The sequence below is a fragment of the Rhinatrema bivittatum genome, chromosome 1 (assembly GCF_901001135.1).
Source record: "Rhinatrema bivittatum chromosome 1, aRhiBiv1.1, whole genome shotgun sequence".
In the NCBI taxonomy this organism is placed as follows: domain Eukaryota; kingdom Metazoa; phylum Chordata; class Amphibia; order Gymnophiona; family Rhinatrematidae; genus Rhinatrema; species Rhinatrema bivittatum.
In genome coordinates, this window is record NC_042615.1 from 725165805 (window position 1) to 725189269 (window position 23465).

At 46.8% G+C, this 23465-nt stretch overlaps 1 protein-coding gene across 1 annotated transcript in view; it reads left to right on the forward strand.

The window, feature by feature from the left end:
* CDC20B (cell division cycle 20B) overlaps window positions 1–23465 on the forward strand; it is a 221700-nt gene that overhangs the window by 174840 nt on the left and 23395 nt on the right. Inside the window, exons 7-8 of the mRNA XM_029577272.1 lie at window positions 3691–3887; window positions 12914–13008. Of these exons, the coding sequence (XP_029433132.1) occupies window positions 3691–3887; window positions 12914–13008 (292 nt within the window). The remainder of the gene's footprint in view (window positions 1–3690; window positions 3888–12913; window positions 13009–23465) is intronic.

Here is a 23465-nt window from a genome sequence, read left to right on the forward strand (position 1 = left end):
GGGGGCAGTGTTTTATTGTGAATTGCCAACTGTTTAAAAGATAGAAAACAGAGAGTAGGGCTAAATGATAAATTTTCCCAATGGTGAAAGGTGAATAGAGGAGTGCCCCTGGGATCTGTTCAAGGACCACAGCATTTTAATATATTTATAAATGACCTGGAAATGGAAATAAAAAGTGAGGTGACCAAATTTGCTGATGACCCAAAATTATTCAAAGTTATTAAATCACAAGAGGATTGTCAGAAAACTGCAAGAGGACATTCTAAAACTCGGAGACTGGACATTTAAATGGCAAATGAAATTTAATGTGGACAAGTGCAAATTGATGCATTTAAGAAATAGTAACCCAAATTATGGCTACACAATGCAAGGTTCCACATTAGGAGTCACCATTCAGGAAAAGGATCTAGGTATCAATGTTGATAAGTTGAAATCTTCTGCTCAGAGTACAGCAGTAGCCAAAAAAGCAAATAAGAACATAAGAACATAAGAAATTGCCATGCTGGGACAGACCAAGGGTCCATCAAGCCCAGCATCCTGTTTCCAACAGAGGCCAAAAACCAGGCCACAAGAACCTGGCAATTACCCAAACACTAAGAAGAACCCATGCTACTGATGCAATTAATAGCAGTGGCTATTCCCTAAGTATAATTGATTAATAGCCATTAATGGACTTCTCCTCCAAGAACTTATCCAAACCTTTTTTGAACCAAGCTACACTAACTGCACTAACTACCTTCTCTGGCAACAAATTCCAGAGCTTTATTGTGCGTTGAGTGAAAAATAATTTTCTCCGATTAGTCTTAAATGCTAGAGATTATAAGGAAAGGAATGGAGAATAAAACAGAGAATATCATAATGCCTCTGTATTGCTGCATGGTGCAACCTCATCTTGAGTATTGTGTGCAGTTATGGTACCACATCTCAAAAACGATATAGCAAAATTTGAAAAGGTACAAAGAAGGGCATCCAAAATGAGAAAGGGATGGAACAATTTCCCTATGAGAAAAGGCTAAAGAGGTTAGGATTCTTCAGCTTGGAGAAGAGATGGCAGAGGAGAGATATGATAATAGGTTTCTAAAATAATGAATGGAATGGAATGAATAAACATTAAACAGCCATGGTTATAACAGGGGCCTCTTACTCTCATATGATCCCAGTGTTCAGTTCCCTTCATTGGCTCCCCATTGAGGAATGAGTAAAATTTAAATTGTTAACTTTAGTATATAAATCTTTGCACTGTGATCATTTCCCACTTGCAGATCTGGTTAACCTTTATACGAGGTCATTGCATTCTGAAGGTCAATCCCTTCTTAATATACCTTCTGTCTCTAGCTGTAAATTTCAACAAACCATATTTAGACTTTTCTCTCAAATAGGTCCATTTTTGTGCAATAATTTGTCTGCCTCCTTAAGAACGTGTGAAGACTATACATTTTTTTTTTTTTAGAAAATATGTTAAATTGTATCTTTTTTGTTGCACTTGGTGGTGGACCCTTGTCCTGGAGCAGTGGAGAATGGCTCCCTGGTAGGGACCAGGAAACACCTGCCCCCAAGGGGTGGAGCACTGGAGGAGACAGAGGCTAGGATGAGCTTCACCACTGGAAGCCTGCTGTCCCCCCGGGTGGAGCCCGTAGGGACCCGGGCCGCTTGGACTTAAGTAGGCCTCTCAGGGTCTCCTGGAGAGATGATAGACAGGCATGCCCACATATAGGAGAGAAGCACGATCGGGTTCGAGACCGCAGGTCTCGAACCCGATCGTTTCTGTAAAGCCTGTTGCTATTAATTGTTTTACTGTTTATTTTATACTGTTACATGTAAAGCCTGTTGCTAAATTAATGTTTCACTGTAAACCGAGGTGATGTATTGCTATACGTACCGCGGTATAGAAGAACCTATAAATAAATAAATAAATAAATAAATGGAGCAAGGAGGACCAGAACAGCGTAGGCGATGTCAAGGCAAGGAACAGAGCCAGTGGAGATGTGGTCAATTAGGCAGAGGTCAGAATCACAGGGTCAGTCCGAGGAGTGGTCAACAATGCAGGGGTCAGGTTCCGGAGGTCAGACGAGGTCACAGGCAGGCCGAGGTCAGAAGGCAGGCAGCAGGCAGAGTAGTCAAGGAGCAAGCTGAGGCCAGAAGGCAGGCAGCAGGTAGGAGGTTCAAGGAGCAAGCCAAGGTCAGTACCAGTGAGACAGTCCGGAGGTACTACCTGGGGAGATGACAGACGAACACAGGAACAAGAGGACACTGGAACGGAAGGATGTAGGAACAAGGCTGGAACAGAAGGATCCTGGAACGAGAATGGAACAAGACTGGAACAAGGCTCAGAACGCAGTGACAATCTAGCACAATGCTAACCCGATTGCCAATGAAAGGAAGTGCAGGCAGGGACTTCCCTATATTAGGGAATCAATCAGGACGCACTGCGGAGCTAGGACCCGCCCCTGGCCCTACAAGAGGCTGGGTGGTCCGCACGCTTGCGTGCACGCATAGGGGCATGACCAACGCCATGGAACTCCGACGTGAAGCCTGGTGCGTAGTGGAAGGCCTGACGACCACCGCCTCGGGATGCCGGGGCCTGGAAGAGCTCGCAGCTGCCGCCAGGGAGGCCAACCCGGGACCTGCCATGGAACCAGAGAGGTGAGCAGGCCCGTGCGTGGGCCATACGCGGACGGGGTGCGCAACATTTTTAAGCAGGTTTATGCAATTTAAATTCTGTATTGTGTACTGTACTTTTTATTGTATTAATGTTGTTTGATATGCTTATGTATGTAATTGTGTAACCTGCAAGGATCAGCCTGGACCTGGATTTTGCAGAATACAAACATAATAAATAAATAAATAATCATAAGAACATAAGAAGTTGCCAATGTAATCCCAATATTTAAAAAGGGCTCCAGGGGTGATCCAGGAAAATATAGACTGGTGAGCCTGATTTTAGTGCCCGGAAAAATAGTGGAACCTATTCTAAAGATTAAAATCACAGAGCTTATAGAAAGTCATGGTTTAATGGAACATAGCATGGGTTTATCCAAGGGAAATCTTGCCTCACAAATCTATTCACTTTTTTGAAGGGGTTAATAAACATGTGGATAAAGGTGAACCAGTAGAGGTAGTGCATTTGGATTTTCAGAAGGTGTTTGACAAAATCCCTCATGGCGATGCCCTTTCATGGATTACAGACTGGCTAAAAGACAGGAAGAGAGTAGAATTAAATGGTCAATTTTCTCAATGGAAGGGAGTGGACAGTGGAGTGCCTCAGGGATCTGTATTGGGACCCTTACTTTTCAATATATTTATAAATGATCTGGAAAGAAATACGACAAGTGAGGTAATGCCTATGTTATGCTCTTTTCAATTTATTATTTTCTTTCAATTTGTTGGCCTTCTTCTTGAGTGCTCTCTGTGGTGCTGGCTGAGAGCTGTGCTTTCTGGCCTTTGTTTAGTGTGTGGGATGTAAACCCCATCTCTAAGGACCAACCTGGCAACAACATCTACTATGTTACATTATTATATTTAGGGTTTCTGGTTTTCTGTGCGTCGCCGGGCCTATGCAAAATAGGCTCGGCACTCGTAACCCCCCTGCGCGCGTAAATCCAGCTGGATTTACGCGCGCAGGGCTTTTAAAATCTGCCCCATAGCGTCTTTATTGTTATACTAATTTCAAATTATGCTTTTTTTTAATAGATCTAAATATTCTTGACTGGAGTTCTGAAAATCTTGTGGCTATTGCTCTGGATTCTACTGTGCAGATCTGGGATGGAGAAAAACACACAGTGACTGAAAGCATAAACTTAACTACAGGTTTAAAATATGTCTCCTCGGTTTCCTGGATAAAAGAAGGAACTTGCCTTGCAATTGGCACCAGTGATGGAGAAGTACAGGTAGCGTGCATAATTTTATCTTTGCTCGCCTCCTATTAAGAAAAAGATTACTTTTATAAATAAATGAATGCTTACTAGCCACTTCGAAACTCCTATTCCCTACTTCACCGAGAAGTGAAGAGGTGGCTTCCGGCCTGGTTTTGAGCCAAACTTTAATATTCTTATCATTTTCCTGGATGCTTTTCACAAGATTAAAGAGCAAGATCAAAAGAAACACAGGGTGAAAAATATATGGGGAAATTACGGTGCGCACACATGGACGTGCGATTTTATAACGTGTGTGCTGGCGCACGCATGTTATAAAATGCCGGGTCGGCGTGCGCAAGGGGGGTAGAGATCTGCAATTACGCGCAGCGACGAATCGGGGCTTTTCCCAGTTCCCGCCCAGTCCGCTCCAATTAAGGAGCGAACTGGGAGGGAACTTCCCAACCCCCTAGCCTAACCTCCCTTCCTCTTCCCCTATCCTGCCCTCCCCCTATCCCTATCCTAAATACCCCCAATTTTATTATCTTACCCTTTGCTCCTGCTTCTGAGCAGGAAGCGCACGATCCCCCGGCACAGCCTCTCGCCCCGCCCCCGGACTGCCCCACCCTGCCCCTCGGACTGCTCCTTTGGTTAGCCCCAGGACTTACACGCATCACGGGGGTTTATGCGCATAGCCGGGCCCTTTGAAAATTGACCCGGCACGCATAAGGCCCGGCCACACGTATAAACCCCTGGGTTTTACGCACGTAAGTTTTTAAAATCCGGCCATATATGAATATTGAAGTCTGGTGCAAAAAAATATTCTTAATACATCGATATTAAAACCTTGGAGAAAACGCAAGAATATATTTTTGGAGAAAATTTTGTAAAAAGAATTTTGTTCATTGTGACTAATTGACAGTTGTAGGACGCTCATTTTTGTATCTATGCATTTTTATGAATGAGGTGGGGATGTGAATGGATGAGATGGTACGTGAGTTAGTGTATTTGCAATGGGAGTGTTTTTGTGAGTTTTGTATAATATAGACAAATAAGGTTTTTAAGATAATATACACATTGTAGTACTTTATTGTGCTTCATAATAAACTTTTCATATATCTCTTACGATCATTGATGAATCTTTACACAATTAGTACAAGGTTGATGTGTTGATGTCTTAGAAATTTCTCTCATCATGTATTGTATAGGACATAGGTTTCAATCATTTTGTCCTAAGCAATGTAAATTTGGGATCCCTATGAAGGAGTATGGTCTAGTAGTTAGGTCAGGCCGTGTAAAGTAGAGGAATGTACCATCTCTGCCACAGCACCCCCAACTGGAAGCTGCTGTAATAGTTTATTCCAGCTTTTATAATGGCAAGCGATCCCTTGGATTAGAAAGAGTTTTTTCCTTTAAGTTTCTTTAAAATTGTAAACTAAAGGCCTCGGAAGTGGCTGAGGAGTCTTAGAAAATAAAGAGATACATTTCCAGCTCACATCCAGTGACTGATTAATTCTATGTGTTTTATTGAGTACTTTACTCTTTAAGTAATTTTTGTTTGGAGGAAGTTTTTTTTAATCCAACCATTCTACCCCAGAGGGAGGAGTGGCGAAAAGTTTTTTTTTTCTGTTTGAATCATCTGATGTCCCTCAGTTTGAGGGATTTTGCTTGCCAATCTTGCAATTGGTGGAAGAAGGAGTGGATATCCAGCTGATACCATAACAGAGAAGAGAGAAAAAAACTGAGCCACCACTCTGGTACTCACAAATAGAAAATAGATAAGAAGGTTCCCAAAAGGACACAGGAGAAGGAGAGAAGAATGGTAGAGTTGAAGAGCAAGGATTAGATCCCAGGTACTTCATCTGTTCTGAATAAACAGTTTTTAAAAAAAATAGAGGACATAAAGGTGAATTTTCAAAGGGCCGCACGCATAAAAATCAGGACTTATGTGCGTGGCCAGGTCCCAGGGGCGGATTGGCCTATTGGGGGATTGGGCACCCTCTGGTGGGCCGGTCGCTCTGGTCACGTGTTCTGCTGAGCGCAACCGCGCTCGGCAGACCACGGGGTATCTCCTGGGCCGGTTTTGGGGAAAATCCCCGGCCGATCTTTACCCGGAATCCGCCCCTGCCGGTTCCTGTGCGTGCTGCGTACATTTTCAAAATGGCCTAGCCACGAACGTAAGTCCCAATACATGCACAAGTGCTGGATCCTGAAAAAGGGACGGGATGGGGGTGGGGAGGGGAGGGGCGGGGCGGGACAGAGGCCATTAGCTGCTGTCCCGGGGAAGCACGCGCCCGCAGCCAGCCAGCACACGCAAACTACTTCTGCTTGGGAGGAGCAGTAAGTGGAAAAATAAAACATTTTCCAGGAGCTAGGTAGGGGTTATGGGTCAGGGTGGAGAGGGGATAGGGAAGGAAAGTTAGGCAGGGGGGTAGGGAAGTTTCCTCCCAGTGCAGGGGGGTAGGGAAGTTTCCTCCCAGTCCAAGTATGTTATAAAATCAGCGCGGCCATGTATGTATTCCGGGAACTGTGCGCACATGGATGCTTCGCGCTCCTTTTAATATCTACCCCATTGGTTTTAAATGTAGCTTTTTTCCTTTGGTACCCAAATCTTTTTAGAATAATTTTTCTCACAGGACAAGCAGGATGGTAGTCCTCACATATGGGTGACATCATCAGGATGGAGCCCAATCACGGAACACTTTTGTCAAAGTTTCTAGAACTTTGACTGGCACCTACTGGGCATGCCCAGCAATGCACTGACCCTGCATCCAGCAGGGGTCCCCCTTCAGTCTCTTTTTTTTCTGCACAGCAGTAGCCATGCAGTTTAAGGAGCTCTCTTGAGATTCCTGACAGGAATTTTCCTCACGGAACTTCTTCAAAAATTTTCAAAAAATTCTACCCCATAGGTGTCCCCCTATCGATATCTGTACTCCACGGTCGAAAGGTAAGATTTTACCCTTGTTGCGGTCGATTCCCGTCGAGTTTTCCCTTCGGGGCCTACCAGCCATCGACTACACCGCGGCTAAATATTTGTCGAGGCTATGGCGTCGGGTTTTCGTCGGTGCCCTGATTGTCCTCAGACAATGTCCATCACAGACCTGCATAGAGTTTGTGTATTGTGTTTGGGGGCCGACCATGAAACCCTAACTTGGACCAAATGTGCTCAAATGATGCCGAAGGGCCGCAAAGCCCGTTTGGAGAAGGTGGAGTTTCTTTTTCATTCAAAACTTCCAACTCCATCGACCGCTTCGACTTCGTCTGAGCCAGTACCATCGACCTCTCCCCAGCAACGAGACACCGGTGCAGTTCGTCCGGCTTCGACTACTCCTAAGGTGTTAACTTCTTCCTCCTCGCCTCAGGAGAAGGACCAAGGAGAACATTGTGAAAAGTGTTGACACTGGCATAGGAAGACTCAGTCTGCCGAACAAAGCAAGCTCTTGGCATCGGCGTCAACAGAGCCACCGACAAAGAAATCCCGTTCGGAGAAGGCCCCATCCTCCTCTGCGTCCGGGTCACTGAGGCGTTCCCCACCTTCATTGGTGCAGGGAGTCGTGATTCCACTTTCACCGGTGGACCTTCTGGCTATGCCAGTGCTGCCTCCTACTCCGGTGCCGGGGTTCCATACCCCAGGCTTCCACGAGGAATTGGATCGGATGATCCAAGAGGCCATCGGTAAAGCACTGCACGGCTTCCAGCCACCATCGATACCAATACCGGTGCCCGAGCCGGTCACCAATCCGATTCCCATGGCGCTCGCACCGCTACTGGGTAAATTGGATGCGTTGCTCAGTGCCCTTCCACCGCTGGAACCGAGAACACTGGTATGTCCTCTTCCTTCAATGCCCATACCTGTGTCATCAGAAGACGAAGAAACACCAATACCCATACCGCCATCTGGGATCATGCCACCGACTCATCCATCGATGTCACTGGTTCCATCAATCCCTCCATCGATACCGTCAGTGCCTTCATCGATGCCTTCAGTGCCACCTCCGGTGCCATCGATGCCTAGGCCTGAGTCTTCGGGATTAACACCATTTCTCTCTTCTGAAGATCCTCAGGGAGCTGGTGATCAACCTTATGATCCTTGGACTGATGATTCTTCCCAGGATACCGATGATCTGCCTTCAGAGCCTTCCCCTTCTGAAGAGAGAAGGCGTTCTCCTCCAGAGGACCTGTCCTTTATCAATTTCATTAAAGAATTGTCTGAAACAATTCCATTTCAGCATCAGACAGAAGAAGATTCAAGGCACAAGATGCTAGAAGTGCTCCAGTTTCTTGATGTTCCTAAGGAGATCATGTCAATTCCCATTCATGAAATCCTCATTGACCTGATGAAGAGGAATTGGGAGTATCCAGGTTCGGTTCCAGGTTGAAATCCAGGTTGAAATCCAGGAGCTGACTGTACAAGATAGGTGGCAGCTGTAAAACAGCTGCCACCTATCTTGTACAGTCAGCTCCTGGATTTCAAAGATCACAACTGGATCATCACTCTGAGGTTGTGGAATCAGCCCAGAAAAAGGCTCGATGTTCCAAAACTCATTCCTCTATACCGCCAGGAAAGGAACAGAAATCCCTAGATGCTTTTGGCAGACGGGTTTTTCATGGCTCAATGCTTATTTCTCGCATTGCTTCCTACCAGTTGTACATGACTCAGTATAACAGAAACCTTTTTAAGAAGATACAAGATTTCTCTGAATCTTTACCTGACCAATTCCAGGATGAGCTTAATGCTCTAGCCCAGAAAGGCCTGGATGCTGGTAAGCATGAGGTCCGCGCTGTGTACGACATATTCGACACTGCCTCTAGGGTGTCCGCAGCAGGGATTAGTGCAAGAAGGTGGGCTTGGTTAAAATCCAGAGGTACAGGACAGGTTGGCTGACCTGCCATGTGTTGGGGATAATCTCTTCGGAGACAAAATTCAGGAGACTGTGGCGCAGCTCAAGGACCACCATGAAACACTGCGTCAACTTTCTTCAGTGCCTGCTGAGTTCTCGTCCACCTCCAAGAGGACATTCAGGCGAGATGTTAAGCGACCGGCCTACAAACCGAGAAGGTATTATCCTCCGGCTTCCCAAGGTCGCCCTTCCAAACCTTTTCAAAAAGGTCAGTCCAGGCAGTCCCAACCTCAGAAGACCCAACCTGCTCCTCAGCCAGGACCAGCATCAGGGTTTCGACTCCTTCCTGGAGAGCATAGGCCAACCTCCTCTTCCATCAGTACCGGTCAGCGGTCGGTTGTGCCACTTCACCAACACTTGGCACACAGTCACCACCGATCAGTGGGTACTTGCAGTAGTCACTCAGGGTTACCACCTCAACTTCCTGACTTTACTGGTAGACTCCCCACCTCAGCTGACGTGGGGATCATCCGACCACTCTCTTCTTCTGGAACAGGAGGTTTCAACCCTCCTCCAGTCCCGGGCAATAGAACCAGTGCCACTCTCCCAATGGGGGCAGGGATTCTATTCCCTGTATTTCCTCATCCCAGAAAAGTCAGGTGGCGTTCGTCCAATTCTGGACCTTCGCACCCTGAACAAGTATCTGCAAAGAGAGAAGTTCAAGATGGTAACCTTGGGGTCTCTACTTCCTCTTCTTCAAAAAGGAGATTGGCTATGCTCTCTAGATCTCCAGGATGCATACACACACATCTCAATTATTCCATCTCATTGCAAATTCCTGCGGTTCCTGGATGGCCCTCGTCATTTCCAGTACCGTGTACTGCCATTCGGCCTGGCGTCTGCTCCATGAGTATTCACCAAGTGCCTCATAGTAGTCGTAGCCTTCCTCAGTCAGGGTGTCCATGTTTACCCTTATCTTGATGATTGGTTGATAAGGGTCCCGACTCAGCAAGCCGCATTGGTGTCCTTGCATCTCACTCTCCATACTCTGATCTCCCTAGGGTTTCTAATCAACTATCCCAAATCCAAGATAGTTCTATCCCAAATGCTATCTTTTATAGGGGCCGATCTAGATACTATACAGGCGAAAGCCTTCCTTCCTCAGGATCGGGCTTTCATCCTGGCATCTCTGGCGCATCTTTTTCAGACTCGAGTATCCTCAACTGCTTATCACTTCCTCATACTGCTTGGCCACATGGCATCCTCAGTACATGTCACGCCGATGGCCTACCTAGCCATGAGAGTCATGCAGTGGACTCTAAATTCCCAGTGGATTCAAGCTTGTCAGCCAATGTCCAGCATTGTTCACGTTACCATCAGCTCCGACTATCGCTGGCCTGATGGATGCAACACTCCAATCTAACTCAAGGCCTTCCATTTCAGGCTATAGAGCCTCAAATTACCTTGGCAACAGATGCCTCCAACCTAGGGTGGGGTGCTCATGTTGACGATCTGCAGACTCAGGGAACCTACTCTCCAGATGAAGCCAAACACCAGATAAATTTCCTGGAGCTTCAGGCGATCAGATATGCCCTCAGAGTTTTTCAGGATTGTCTCTCAAACACGACCATCCTGATTCAAACCGACAATCAGGAGGCAATGTGGTACATCAACAAGCAAGGTGGAACGGGCTCCTACCTCCTGTGTCAGGAAACTGCACAGATATGGGCATGGGCCCTTTCCCACTCAATGTACCTCACAGCCACCTACTTGCTGGGTGTGGACAATGTGTTGGCGGACAAGTTGAGCCGTACATTTCTTCCGCACGAGTGGTCTCTCAACCCCACCGTAGCGGACGCAATATTCCAAAGTTGGGGTTACCCTCACATAGACCTATTTGCGTCAGTCCACAATCACAAAGTAGAAAACTTCTGCTCTCTAACTCGCAGCCACCACTCACAACCAAGGGATGCTTTCACCCTCTTGTGGGCCAGCGGTCTCTTCTATGCATACCCTCCATTCTCACTCATATCGAAGACTCTCATGAAGCTATGAAGGGACAAGGGTGTAATGATTCTGATAGCCCCTCACTGGCCGCGCCAGGTGTGGTTTCCAATCCTCCAGGATTTATCAGTACTCCGCCACATTCCTCTGGGGAAAGATCCACTTTTGATACCCAGAACAACGGATGCCTGCGCCACCCCAACCTCCAGGCCCTATCTCTGACTGCCTGGATGTTGATAAGTTAATACTCCAACCTCTTAATCTTTCAGAGTCGGTGTTCCGAGTCCTGGTAGTTTCACGAAAGCCTTCCACGAGAAGGTCTTATCGTTCCAAATGGAAGAGGTTTACAATATGGTGTACATCTATGTCCTTAGACCCCTTCACTTTTTCCACAGTGAAGTTTCTGGACTATTTCTGGAACATGTCGGAGGCAGGCCTGAAAACTTCCTCCATCAGAGTGCATATCAGTGTGGAAGCCGCGTACCATAAAGGCGTGGGGGATGTTCCTATTTCGACACAATCCTTAGTAACACGCTTTATGAGAGGCTTGCTCCGCTTAAAACCTCCACGGCGCCCTCCGTCCCCTGCTTGGGTCCTTAACGTAGTTTTGGGATGGCTCATGAAACCTCCGTTTGAGCCTCTCCACTCCTGTGATCGCCGCTATCTCACGTGGAAAGTAGTTTTTCTTCTCGCTATCACGTCCACTCGCAGAGTTAGTGAATTGCAGGCTTTAGTTACCTACCTGCCTTACACTAAAATTCTGCATGATAGGGTAGTGCTCCGCACTCACCCGAAATTTTTACCAAAGGTAGTGTCGGAATTTCATATTAACCAATCTATTATCCTACCTACCTTTTGTCCCAGGCGCCATTCAAACCCAGGAGAACAGGCTCTGCATTCCTTGGACTGTAAACGTGCCCTAGCCTTCTAACTAGACCGCACGTCAGCCCACAGGAAATCCACTCAATTGTTTGTATCTTTCGATACTGTCAAATTGGGAAATCCTGTGGGAAAGCAGACCCTTTCCTCCTAGTTAGCGGACAGTATTTCTTTTTGCTACCAGCAAGCAGGCATTCCGCTACAAGACCGTGTAAAAGCACACTCTATCAGGGCCATGGTGACATCAGTAGCGCACCTCCGTTCGGTGCCGCTTGCTGATATTTGTAAAGCTGCTACCTGGAGTTCTCTCCATACCTTTGCAGCCCATTATTGCTTAGATAAGGCTGGCAGACAGGATTCCATCTTTGGCCAATCTATTCTACGCAACTTGTTTTCAGTTTAACTTCCCAACATCCTTCCACCGACCCGTTCAGGGTTCAGGATGCCCTCCTAACCAAATTTCCACCTCTGTTGTTGTGCCTGTTGCACATTTTCGAGTGCATTTGGTGCTTTCCTCGGGCATCCTCAGCTCGGTACTCACCCATTTGTGAGGACTACTATCCTGCTTGTCCTGTGAGAAAGCAGAGTTGCTTACCTGTAACAAGTGTTCTCACAGGACAGCAGGATGCTAGTCCTCACGAAACCCGCCCACCACCCCGCGGAGTTGGGTTCGTTTACGTTTTCTTATTTTATTTTTCACACATACTTTTTACTATAAGACGAGACTGAAGGGGGACCCCTGCTGGATGCAGGGTCAGTGCATTGCTGGGCATGCCCAGTAGGTGCCAGTCAAAGTTCTAAAAACTTTGACAAAAGTGTTCCGTGATTGGACTCCATCCTGATGATGTCAACCATATGTGAGGACTAACATCCTGCTGTCCTGTGAGAACACCTGTTACAGGTAAGCAACTCTGCTATATAAAATGACATCTGTTTCATATAATAATTACACTTGCTGTTAATTGCATAATTTGGATATATCCCCATAATCCTCACTTTTTTTGCACCATTCTGTTATGATGCAGAGTATTACATAGAGACTCTGTGACCCAGGGATGAAAACCAGGTTTAGGAGTAACACTGGATTTCTTGCTCAAGGGAAGAGGGATTAGTAAGAATAATCTGCAATAGCATTTAAGTGGTTAGACTCTGATCTCCTTCTGTTGAAAGCTGTTGAAACCATGTCTCCCCCGGATAAATCTGTAGGCAAATGAAGCAGTTCATATTCCAGTTACACAACAGAGTAATGTGACAAATAATACAACAGCTCATTGTAACAGAAGGATGTACCAATAACATTTATACAGATTTATAATTTTAATAACTTTTTTTTGCAAGTTATGGGATGTTGAAACTAAGAAGAGATTAAGGAATATGCTTGGTCATAAATCCCTAGTAGGAGTGATGAGTTGGAACAGCTATATTCTTAGCAGGTGAGCAATAAAAGATATTTAAAAGCATATCAAGAAAGCCTGGAGATAAAATAAACCAAGTTATTAACAGACATCATAATAAAGTTCATAAATTGTTAAAAGAATTTTACAATACTTCAGATGGTGGAGTTAATTTTGTTGTGTGCACCTGTCCCCTTCTGTTGTGATATTAAAAAATAATAATTAGCAGGTCAATTCACTTGAATAGCAAAGTGTCCTTTCATGACTGTTTCCTTTCATAAATGTGGCAATATGGCTGCTATTTGTTCTGTTTTCAAACTCTTCATAAAATATTCACAAGGGTCTTTATAAAATTATTCAGCCCACATAAAAGGCGGAGCCAGCCTATACAAGCTAGTCTTTACTTTTTTTCCTACCCACAAATCTCAATCACCCCCTCCCCAGATATGCAGGTTTTATTTGTCACCTCCATCATCATCATCATCATCAACATTTGCATTTATTTATGACATGCTTTGCCAGCCAGTGAGTTCAACGTATGTTACATATTGCATAGTATACAAAGTATAATGTAATGCTCTGTACAATAAGGCATTCAGGGTAGCTGAATGTACCTAAATAGCTCTTAATGAAGCAAGATGTGCTAAGTAAATAGTATCTACTAGATAAGGGAGCCCTGACTGACGTGCCGCAAATGCGCTGTAGAGAGCAACTCTACCGTGCATGCGCGGGCAGCACGTCGGCCAGAGGGGAGCGTGCCCGAAAAAAAAAATGGCGCCTGCTCCTTAGGAGCAGGAGCGGGAGGAGCAGTAGCCGCGACGACGATGACAACAAGCAGGAGCGGGAGGAGCAGCGGCGGCGACGCGCGCGAGGAGGGAGGAGCAGTAGCGGCGGCGGCGGCGCGCGCGCGAGGGAGGGACACCCCCCTGTCTGCCGGGTGTGGATGAGCTGAAAGGGGAGGGGATTGAGAGAGGGGGAGTGAGCTTAGAGGAGGGAGGAGAGAGTGGGGGAGAGGAGGGAGGAGAGAGTGGGGGAGGGGGGAGGAGAGGGAGGGAGGCGAGAGTGAGAGGGGGGGAGGGAGGGAGGGTGAGAGTGAGGTGGGGGGGAGGAGGGGGGAGGTGGAGGAGTGAGAGTGAGGTGGGGGAGGTAAGAGTGAGGTGGGGGGAGGAGAGGGGGAGGTGAGAGTGAGGTGGGGGGAGGGAGGAGGAAGGAAAGAGTGAGGGGAGGGGAGGGGGGGAGGAGAGAGTGAGGGGAGGGAGGGGAGAGAGTGAGGGGAGGGGGGAAGGAGACTAGAGGGGGGAGGAAGTGGGAAGGAAATGGACCGAAAATTTTTTTTTAAATGTAGCCCGTTGTTACGGGCTTAATGGCTAGTATGTAATATAAGATAATTGTTACAAATAAATGGAGATTTGGTAAATTAGCATGGTTAAATAATAATATTGCTGAGGTAAGGTGTGTCACATAAATAATGCAATAAATGAACATGTATAAACAGTAGAATATATGAGGGTTGATGTTCTTAGTTAGGACACAGCATTTTCCACAGTGTACACACAAAATGGTAATACAGTTAATTACCCACATACATTATCCATTACAGTACTCTCCATCTGCCCTTTCTACATCCTTGTGGCTCTCCGGGATGGAGAACTTATCTAACATTGGTTGTAATCAACTCTTCTTAGAACAGTATATACACTGGGACACTAACTGACAGCCCATTAGGACCATGGTCAGAATTACTACTATCCCATAATCCTGGAATTCCCTGGGTTAGGGATAATAGCCGTCCTTTTTTCAGCACTGCTTCCAACTAGACTTGTGGAAGCAAAAGTCACTTCTCTACCCAGCTATCAGGACAGGAGACCACTGGATCTTTACAACTATAAAAGAAAAATGTAATTATTTGCAGGGTGCAGATTCTGTATGGATGGATCTCACCTAAAGGAAAATAAACCAAAGAACATAATTTTTTAGGATTTTTCTATTTTTCATATAGATTTTTTTTCTTTTTCCAAACTGTAACCTCAAAGTCCTTAGTTAAGTCAAGAGATGACCACACCACTACTTCTTGTGGTCTTCCAACTCGCTTGGCAGGATAGGTCATCATCTTCTTTACATAAAGTCCCAAACAAAGTCCCAACAAAACTTGGTTCTTGATCACAGAAAACATCCCATGACTTGAAAGAAAAAAAACCATCATTTGACATGTATGGAGAAGACAAAGTACAGTCTCTTTGCTGATTCTTTTCTCATCCATCTTCAAAACCAGTTAAGCAGGATTCAGCTTGAAACAAGAATATAGTTGTGATTAGTGGTTCAGAGGATGGGTGCAGAATTTCTCCGCTAGGTCTTCCTCAACAGGACTCTGGTCACTGTACAGCTCCTTTTGGATTGACACTTGAATCCAGAGAAAGGGAGGAAGACCCCTGGTAAGTGAGAGGGCCATACAGTTGGCTCTCCTCCTCTATCCTCTCCAGTGACTTCTTCATGTGGCTAGCATCATCTTCCAGCTACTCTTTCTCCAGGATAGGGGTCTCAAGGCATTCCAAAGCTCCAGAGGCAGGGAAGTTCTTCTTTAAGCAACAGGAAACTGCTCTTCCCTCTTTCAGGACACCATTGAAGATCTTCTCTTCTAAGCAGTCCATATCTTTTCATTCCAATGGGCTCCAGCTAAAATGGAACGCTGCCCCTTTAAGAGCTGACGCACACTGTTCAAGTTCTGTTACTGCTCGTGCTTCTACAAATATGCAATCACACTGGCTCCTGATGATCTCCTCTCTCACTCTGGTGCATGCTAGTGCTCTTCTAGCTCTCTCTCTTGTTGGCTCTGCTCACCTGCTGCTTTCTCGGCTTCAACCCAATGCACTACACACTCTTCCTCAGTCCCCCATTATCCCAGCTCTTTTATTTTTTTCAGGGGTGCACCAGTGCAGCTCTCCAAAACACTTTCAAGTTCAGTGGCATAGCTCCTCAAGGCCTCACAGCACATGCTTATGGCCCCACACTCCTGCCGCCACACTGGTCCCAACAACCACTGCTTCCTTGGTTTTTGGCACACCTCTGCACCACACTAGCCTTCTCTTTCTCCAGGTGCAGTTCTTCATACAGCACTGCAACTCCTCCGACAGCAGGCCTCACTCTCTCCTCACTGGTATCTTTGGTCCCACGGCAGCAGGGAAAGCACTGGAGCAGGAGGGCAATGATGATAGCAGCTATAGACTGTAGCAACATGCTCTAGCTTGGGGTCACAGGCCTTCTCTGTCCTATGGCACCAAATCTCTCAGGTCATGCTTCCTCCTCCTCCTGGCACCATCCCGAGGAGAGCAGAAGGACTGCAGTCAGCTGCTGTGACATACTCCTGGGACAATGTACAACATACTTGGTCACTGCCTCTGCCATCCAATCTGGTAAAAGGGTCTCTTCCTGGGAATGGTAGCATGTCTCCTCCTCCACTACTTCTCTTTCTTCGTGCCGACGTCATCAAAACTTTCAGGCTCCTTGTGTACTAACATCAGCTCCTCCTTGACTGACATTAACTCCTCCACTTTCTGGTAATTTTTCTTTTCCGCCCCTCCCCCCACAGACAGGGATGGCAGCTATCAATTCTCCATTTACTTCTTTGGGGGATATTTCAAGTTTTTCTTCAGATTTTTCCAAATCTTAGTAAAATCCAAAAAAAGTCACCTTTTCACTCCTCTATTGCCTTTGTGGCCCATGTTGCTAGGTGCCATTTTATGTAGCCCCTGCTTCAGGTGTAAAAGTCTGAAGCGGTGCATGGGACACACTCAGTCTCGGGGCTAAGTCCCAGTTCAGTCATCAGTCCTTAAAATCCCAGGGTGTGGATTCTTTGAGTATGGGGAGGCAAAACCTCCAGGGCCCAAGGCTTACAATTTACTAACTCCTTCCACAAAGTCTCTGCATCAGTACTTAAGTGGGGTGTTCCAACTGAAACTTTTTCTGTAACAAATCTGCAAAGCCAGTCACAGGAATCTTCTTATTTAATCTTCAAACTCAAATTCCAGAGTTATAGCAGCATCAGTCCTGTTCTTCCACATAAGTGCCTCTTAGGCTGGCATGCATTGGAGAACCCTTCATTCTAGGTGGTGGAAACCAGGTTCCTAGTGTGGTACTGGGTTTTTTATTTCTCCTTAGTTGATTCCCAAGTATCTCTCTGGTGTTACAGGTTTACTTTGTGTATGGGCGTGGTAAGGATACAAGGACACAAAGGGCCGGTATCCCCTGGGTAACTTCCCTGACGAGATCCACGACTGAAAGACACAAGGCTGATACCTTGCAGGTTCCCTTCCTGACAGGATCTGTTACACAAAACCTTTCACACCACACTTACATAATGAGTCAGCACAACTACATATGCTAGGATAAGCAGTGTTTATTATTAATGCTAGATTACATACTGGGAAGCAACGCAGTAGAAGTAATACACAGAAATAGCAAAAACAATAGTTGCAATAATAATGTAAATGCTTTTCTTATGATTAGGGCAGCTGAGTTTCTTCTGTTGCTGAGGAATTTCTCTCACTGACAGTCCCTCTGCCTCCTCTCTTCCCTGCCTCTTTTAGTTATACCCTTTTTGTCTTTGCATCAGAAAATATGTTTTGAGAAACATATGCAGTTGTTGTAGAGTCATATAATGTGGAGTTGGTGTGAGTCCAAAAAGGCCTATCTTCTAAATACATCCTTAGCAAGTGTAGGGACCCTCTTGAATCCCACTAGATGGCCCTAGATCCCTGTGATAGAAATTGGACAGATAGAGCGAGATACCATCCTATCAGCATCTCCCCATGAGGATGACTGAGATGTTTGGACCCCTTTCCTAGAAATGGGGGCTGAGGGAGAGTAAGGTGTGGTCTTTTGAGTTAGCTCTTGAAGTGTAAGGAGCTTGGTAGTTTCCTTTCCTGAGTAAGGCCTATCCACCTCACTTAGTTAATTTTTTGGTTAAGGGAAATCCCTGCCAGGCACTACTTGCCAGTGTGGGGCTAACCTGAGTGGAAAGACACTTTGTTCAGATTTGCATCTATTTTCAAGTTTTCTGACTGGATGTGATAACCTGAAGCTCAAGGTGATGGCCATTCCCTGGATTCAAAAGCCTGGGCACTGAAGACCAATGGACATCCTTCTAAGGAGAGATGGGCTGCTGTAACAGTAATCACTCCAGAGGAGATTGTTGACAGTAGGAGAGTTTTTCAACCTTTTGGTTGGTGAGGAGGTTTTTCTGCCCCTCCTCAGTTTGAGGCTGGGCCTATAATATATCGGTCCTGAAATTTTTAACAACAGACCTTTTCCTTTGAGAGGTCACAGATATAAGGAAGAAGGAGAAAGACACTGAAGACTCAAGGGGGATCTCCATCCTAAGGAACCAGGTGCAGGCTAGGGAGAAGAGAAAAGATCCTTTGACTCAGTTAGGATTTTTCTATACTGATGGGGATCTCTTCAACAGTAGGATTTTCCCTAGTCAGCTGGGATGCTTATGCCCTCTATACAAGAGTTGAAAGCGCAAAGCTCAGGGACCTGAGCACCTAATGCTTACACAGAGGTATACCAACTCAGAGCTGTAACCCCACACAGTTTTGGATGATTGGACATTGAGTTATTTTGAAGGAATCAGTAAATTTTCAGTTGAACATTCAGTACTGTGACCGATCTATTTGTCCCCAGCAGCACAGCACAATTAACCCTCAGAGTTGCCAACAGGGAATATATAATTACTAAAGAGTATACACACCACCGCCTGGGCCAGAAAGAGAGCCTTCCCCAAAACAGAAAGAACCCACATCTTGGGGACAAGCAGGGGGGGAGAGAATAAGGAGGAAGCCCCCAGAAGTATAAAAATTATTTTGTGTGCCCTTTGGAATCAACTAACTCCATGAAAAGAGAGTTACAAAAGAAGAGACAAACTCAGCATAAACAATTGCTTTACATCTGGTAGGGAGGCCCACCAGCAGCAAAACTGTGCTCTTCAGCAATTTCTCACAGCCAGGAATGTTGGGTAAAATATCCTCCCAAACAAAATGTAACCCCTTTTAGAGGATTGTTGCTTCTTTGGGCACATATCTAATTTATATCTTCAGGGGCTGCTCTGGCTAGCAATTCTATCTCATGCTCGTCTCTCAATCCCTGTGGAGGATTCTTTTTATGGAGGAAGCTCTCGCTTATGGCCCAGACGATGTTAAAAGGTTCCTAGTGTGTGTATACTGTATTGGTACTTCCCTTGAGGTGAGAGGCTATAATAAATAACTCAGACAGGACTAAATCTGGGTGTTAGATAAAAGTTTACTGATTAATACTCATAAATTAAAGTCCATCCATAATATTGAAATTACATCTGAATGTTGATACATGTGTGGTTCTAAGTAGCTAGGTGTCCTTTTTTCCAGGCATCTGGGTAGCCCCATGGTGATTTTTAATGCGCCCAGCATACCCAGCGGCTGTGAGACAATCCTAGTGCAGGGGTCCCCAACTTTACTGCAAAAATCCTGCCTTTGGTCATCTCCGCCTTGGACACCCAGCCTGACTTGGTCTCTTGGTGTACGGAGAACTGATTGGAGTCTCCTGCTCTTGTTCTTCCTTCCTCAGCTGTTCTTTCACCCTGTATTTACTGATATTTCTGGGGGACGTCCTTTGGGGAGAAGTCAGTAGGATCAGGCATGTTCTCAGCTCTTCAATCCCAGTGGGGAAGGGGGTTCCAAAAACCTCCCCACTCTTCTAAAGTGCAAAGAGTACTTTAAAGGTGAAACTGGATATATCTTCTGCCTTCATTGTCTCACACAGCAGGATCCATCATTGGTGCTTGTCCACCTAGGGGTAGATTTTATAAATGTACACACGGGCGTACTTTTGTTCGTGCACCAGGTGCGAACAAAAGTACACTGGATTTTATAAGATACGCACGTAGCCGCACGATTCTTATAAAATCCGGGGTCGGCACGCGCAAGGGGATGCACATTTGTGCAACCTGCGCGCGCCGAGCCCAGCGCGCGCTGCCTGTTCCCTCCGAGGCCGCTCCGAAATCGGAGCGGCCTCGGAGGGCCTCGGAGCGGCCTCGGAGGGAACTTTCCTTCTGCCTCCCCTCACCTTCCCCTCCCTTCCCCTACCTAACCCACCCCCCCCGGCCCTATCTAAACCCCCCCTACCTTTGTTGGTAGATTTACGCCTGCGGAAAGCAGGTGTAAATCTGCGCACGCCAGCGGGCTGCTGGCGAGCCATCACCCGACCCAGGGGCTGGTCCGGAGGCCTCGACCATGCCCCCAGGCCGGCGCCACGCCCCCGGGCCCGCCCCCGAAACGCTGCGTCACTCGCGGCCCGCCCCAAAACGCAGCGTCACTCGCGGCACGCCCCCCAACACGCCCCTCCATGCAAGCCCCGGGACTTACGCGCGTCCCGGGGCTTGCGCGCGCCGCCGAGCCTATGCAAAATAGGTTCGGTGCGCGCAGGGGGGGTTTGGGGTAGGTTTTCGGGGGGTACGCGCATATCGTACGTGCGTACCCCTTTGAAAATCTACCCCCTAGTGTTTAGAGTAGGCTCACAGGTCTTTGATCCCCGAAAGGGTATCAGGCTTAAAATCTGTCTCTCTGTAAATTAGAAGAAGGACCCTCTGGCAGGGAGTACACGGTGAGGTATCGCTTCTAAAAGAAACTCCTTTTGGGTGAAGCTGGGAGGCTTCATCAGAGTGTAAAACTGAAACATCCTTACTCTTACCTTGCTTTCTCAAACTAAACCCCCAAGTGTATTAAAATGGCTGGGCTAAATAGTCTTCAAGCATCCAATCCAGACTCTGCAGGTGGGAGGGACAGAGGGGCATGGATGGCTCCTTACAAAGTGTGTTCTAAGACAGGGACAGTGACATCTGGTGGCCAGACCAGGAGGGTCTGCCACAAAAAGGAAACAAAAATCTTCTTCCAAAACTGCAAACTTCTTTGTTACAAGGCACTGTTGTCCTTAGGATTTCTGGCAGAGAATCACAGCACCTTTCCTTGCCCTTCTCAAGGCAGGAGGAACAATCCTCCCAGAAGCAGGATCAGAGATCCTTCACAAAAACAAAAACTCCACCACAATCTCTCTCTCCTTTGAGACAACTCCTTCCAAACCACTTGGGTACTGATCAAGAATATGTCTCCTTCCCCTCTCCCAGACTGTGGGGCCTAAATTTGGAGACTGGGGAAACTCCCAAAAATGTTGTCTTCTCTCTTTAAAATAAACTCAGAACTCCCACACTAATTTTCCCACTCTGCTTGCTTTTATGTAGGCTAGGCTGACCACCCCAGCAGCCTCAAGGGAGATGCTAGTCGGGGATGGTCTGCCCCCTCTTACTCTTAAAACCAAACCCAGGGCTTGAGCTAGGGACAAACTTGTGCAGACCTATGGGGTGTTGCGCGTCCCGGCCGCGTTGGCACTGCGGCCAGCCCTGCTCACCTCGCGTTTCCATCTACTAGCTCCGAGCACCCCTCCCTCGTGACCGCAGCCAGTTCACGGCATCCTCGGACTCCCAGGTCGCCTTCCTCCTCACAGGCCTCATGGCGGAGCTCCCGTTGGGGCTCCGTGGTGTCGGCGTCCTCGGCCATGCCCCTAGGTGCACACGCGGCCAATGTACAGCCCTTTACAGGGCCCAGGGCAGGAAAACCCGTGGGGGCGCCTCCCGATGACATCACATAGATGCACTATTTAAGGCAAGGCCCTTTCCCTAGGACCTCGCCTTGGCAATCGGGTCGACACCGTGGTGTAATGAGTTTGCCTTCATGTTCCAGTGTCTTGTGTTCCTGTGTCCTCTGTTCCCAGTGGCTCCTGGGTTCCTGTATCCTTCCCAGGTCTGGCCTCTCCAGACTGACTATTGGTACTGACCTCTGCCTGCCTGACCATTCTCTTGCCTGCCGCCAAGAACTGACCACTCCCTGCCTGACCATTCTCTTGTCTGCCACCTGGAACTGACCACTGCCTGCCTGACCATTCTCTTGTCTGCTACCCACACTTGCCTTGACTACGCCCAGACTGATTCTGGCATTGACCCCTGCTTTGGCTGACCTTCTCTGGACTGATACTCTGGCTCTGACCCTTGCGCTCCACTTGGTCACTCTCTTCTGGCCTCCTGTTACCATTGGGCCAACCTTCTTGGAAACCAACCGCAGCTTCCACTTGGCTAGACCTATAGGTGATACCTGTCTCACCCGGAGGACCTCTCTGAACTGTTGCCTTCCTGAGGTCTCCGGAACTTCCGGTTCAAGTCTAGCTCATCCATTCTGCATCAGCTGCGCACCCTTGCTTGTGGTGGGCACACATCTCTGCTACCTCTCCGGGAGACCACCGGAGGCCCACCTAAGTCCAGGCGGCCTGGATACCCAAGGGCTCAACCTGCGGAAACCCCGGACTGCTATTGGTGAAGCTCCAGCTAGCCTCTGTCTCCTTGTGTGCTCCACCTCCTGGGGGCAGGCACTCTCTGGGTCCGACCAGAGGGCAGTACCAATCCTGCACTAGACTAAGGGTCCACCTCCAGCACAACATGGGGTCTCTACCTAGGCAGAGCCAATAGTTTGAATTTAGTCCTTGAGGTTTCTGTCCAAATACGTTTACTCCAGATAAAAACAGAAGTCTAGTCAGCCTTCATTTTATATCCTATGGGAGAAAAAATTAATTACTGTGTAGGCCTGAATATCCTATAGGATGATTTCAATAATAAAATATTGTGTCAGAGGAAGTACTCCATCCCAAATAACTGAGCTAGAAGCTGCTTTCCTGTACGACATAATCAAGGAAAGCCTAAAACATGGAAAAAAGGAGCAGGTAAAATTGTGCTGAGTCATGCAGGCATACCATGTGCCCTCTTAAATCCTCCCCCTTTCACAAACTCAGATGGAGAGCCAAAATCCTTACAGGTGAATTATCATAGGAGTTACGCATGTAAAAGTTACATACTATCCTAGCAATTTTCAAAACCCATTTACTCACGTAAAGTGCACTTAATGCAGGTAAAACCTATTGACAATTCAATGGCATATAGTTATTGCAGTTTTCGAGAGCCCATTACACAGATAAAGTTCATTTACACATGTAAAACCCAGTTTTAAGCAGATAAATCCTTTTGAAAATCAGGCCCTTAGAATGTTTAAGCTCCAAGAATTTCCTGAATAACAGCCTTAGTCTCAAGCTACCAGAAGCTGCAGAATCTCTGTCTTGTTGAACTAAAAGTTGGATGAGATTTGGTAGACTTCAAAGCTGGAAAAGTATCCAAGACCATCCTAGTTCATAGGATGTCTATCCCTACTCAGACTTCTTGGCATTCTTCCCCCACCAAAGAGCTTCCAGTAATTTGCTTCTTATGGGGGAAAAGAAACCCCTCTCTCTCTTATTCTTCCTGACTGCTGCTCTATCCCCAGCAGTCTCCTTTTCCCAAATTACGGCTACACAATGCAAGATTTCACATTAAGAGTCACCTTCAGTAAAAGGATCTAGTTGTCATCATTTATAATACATTGAAATCTTCT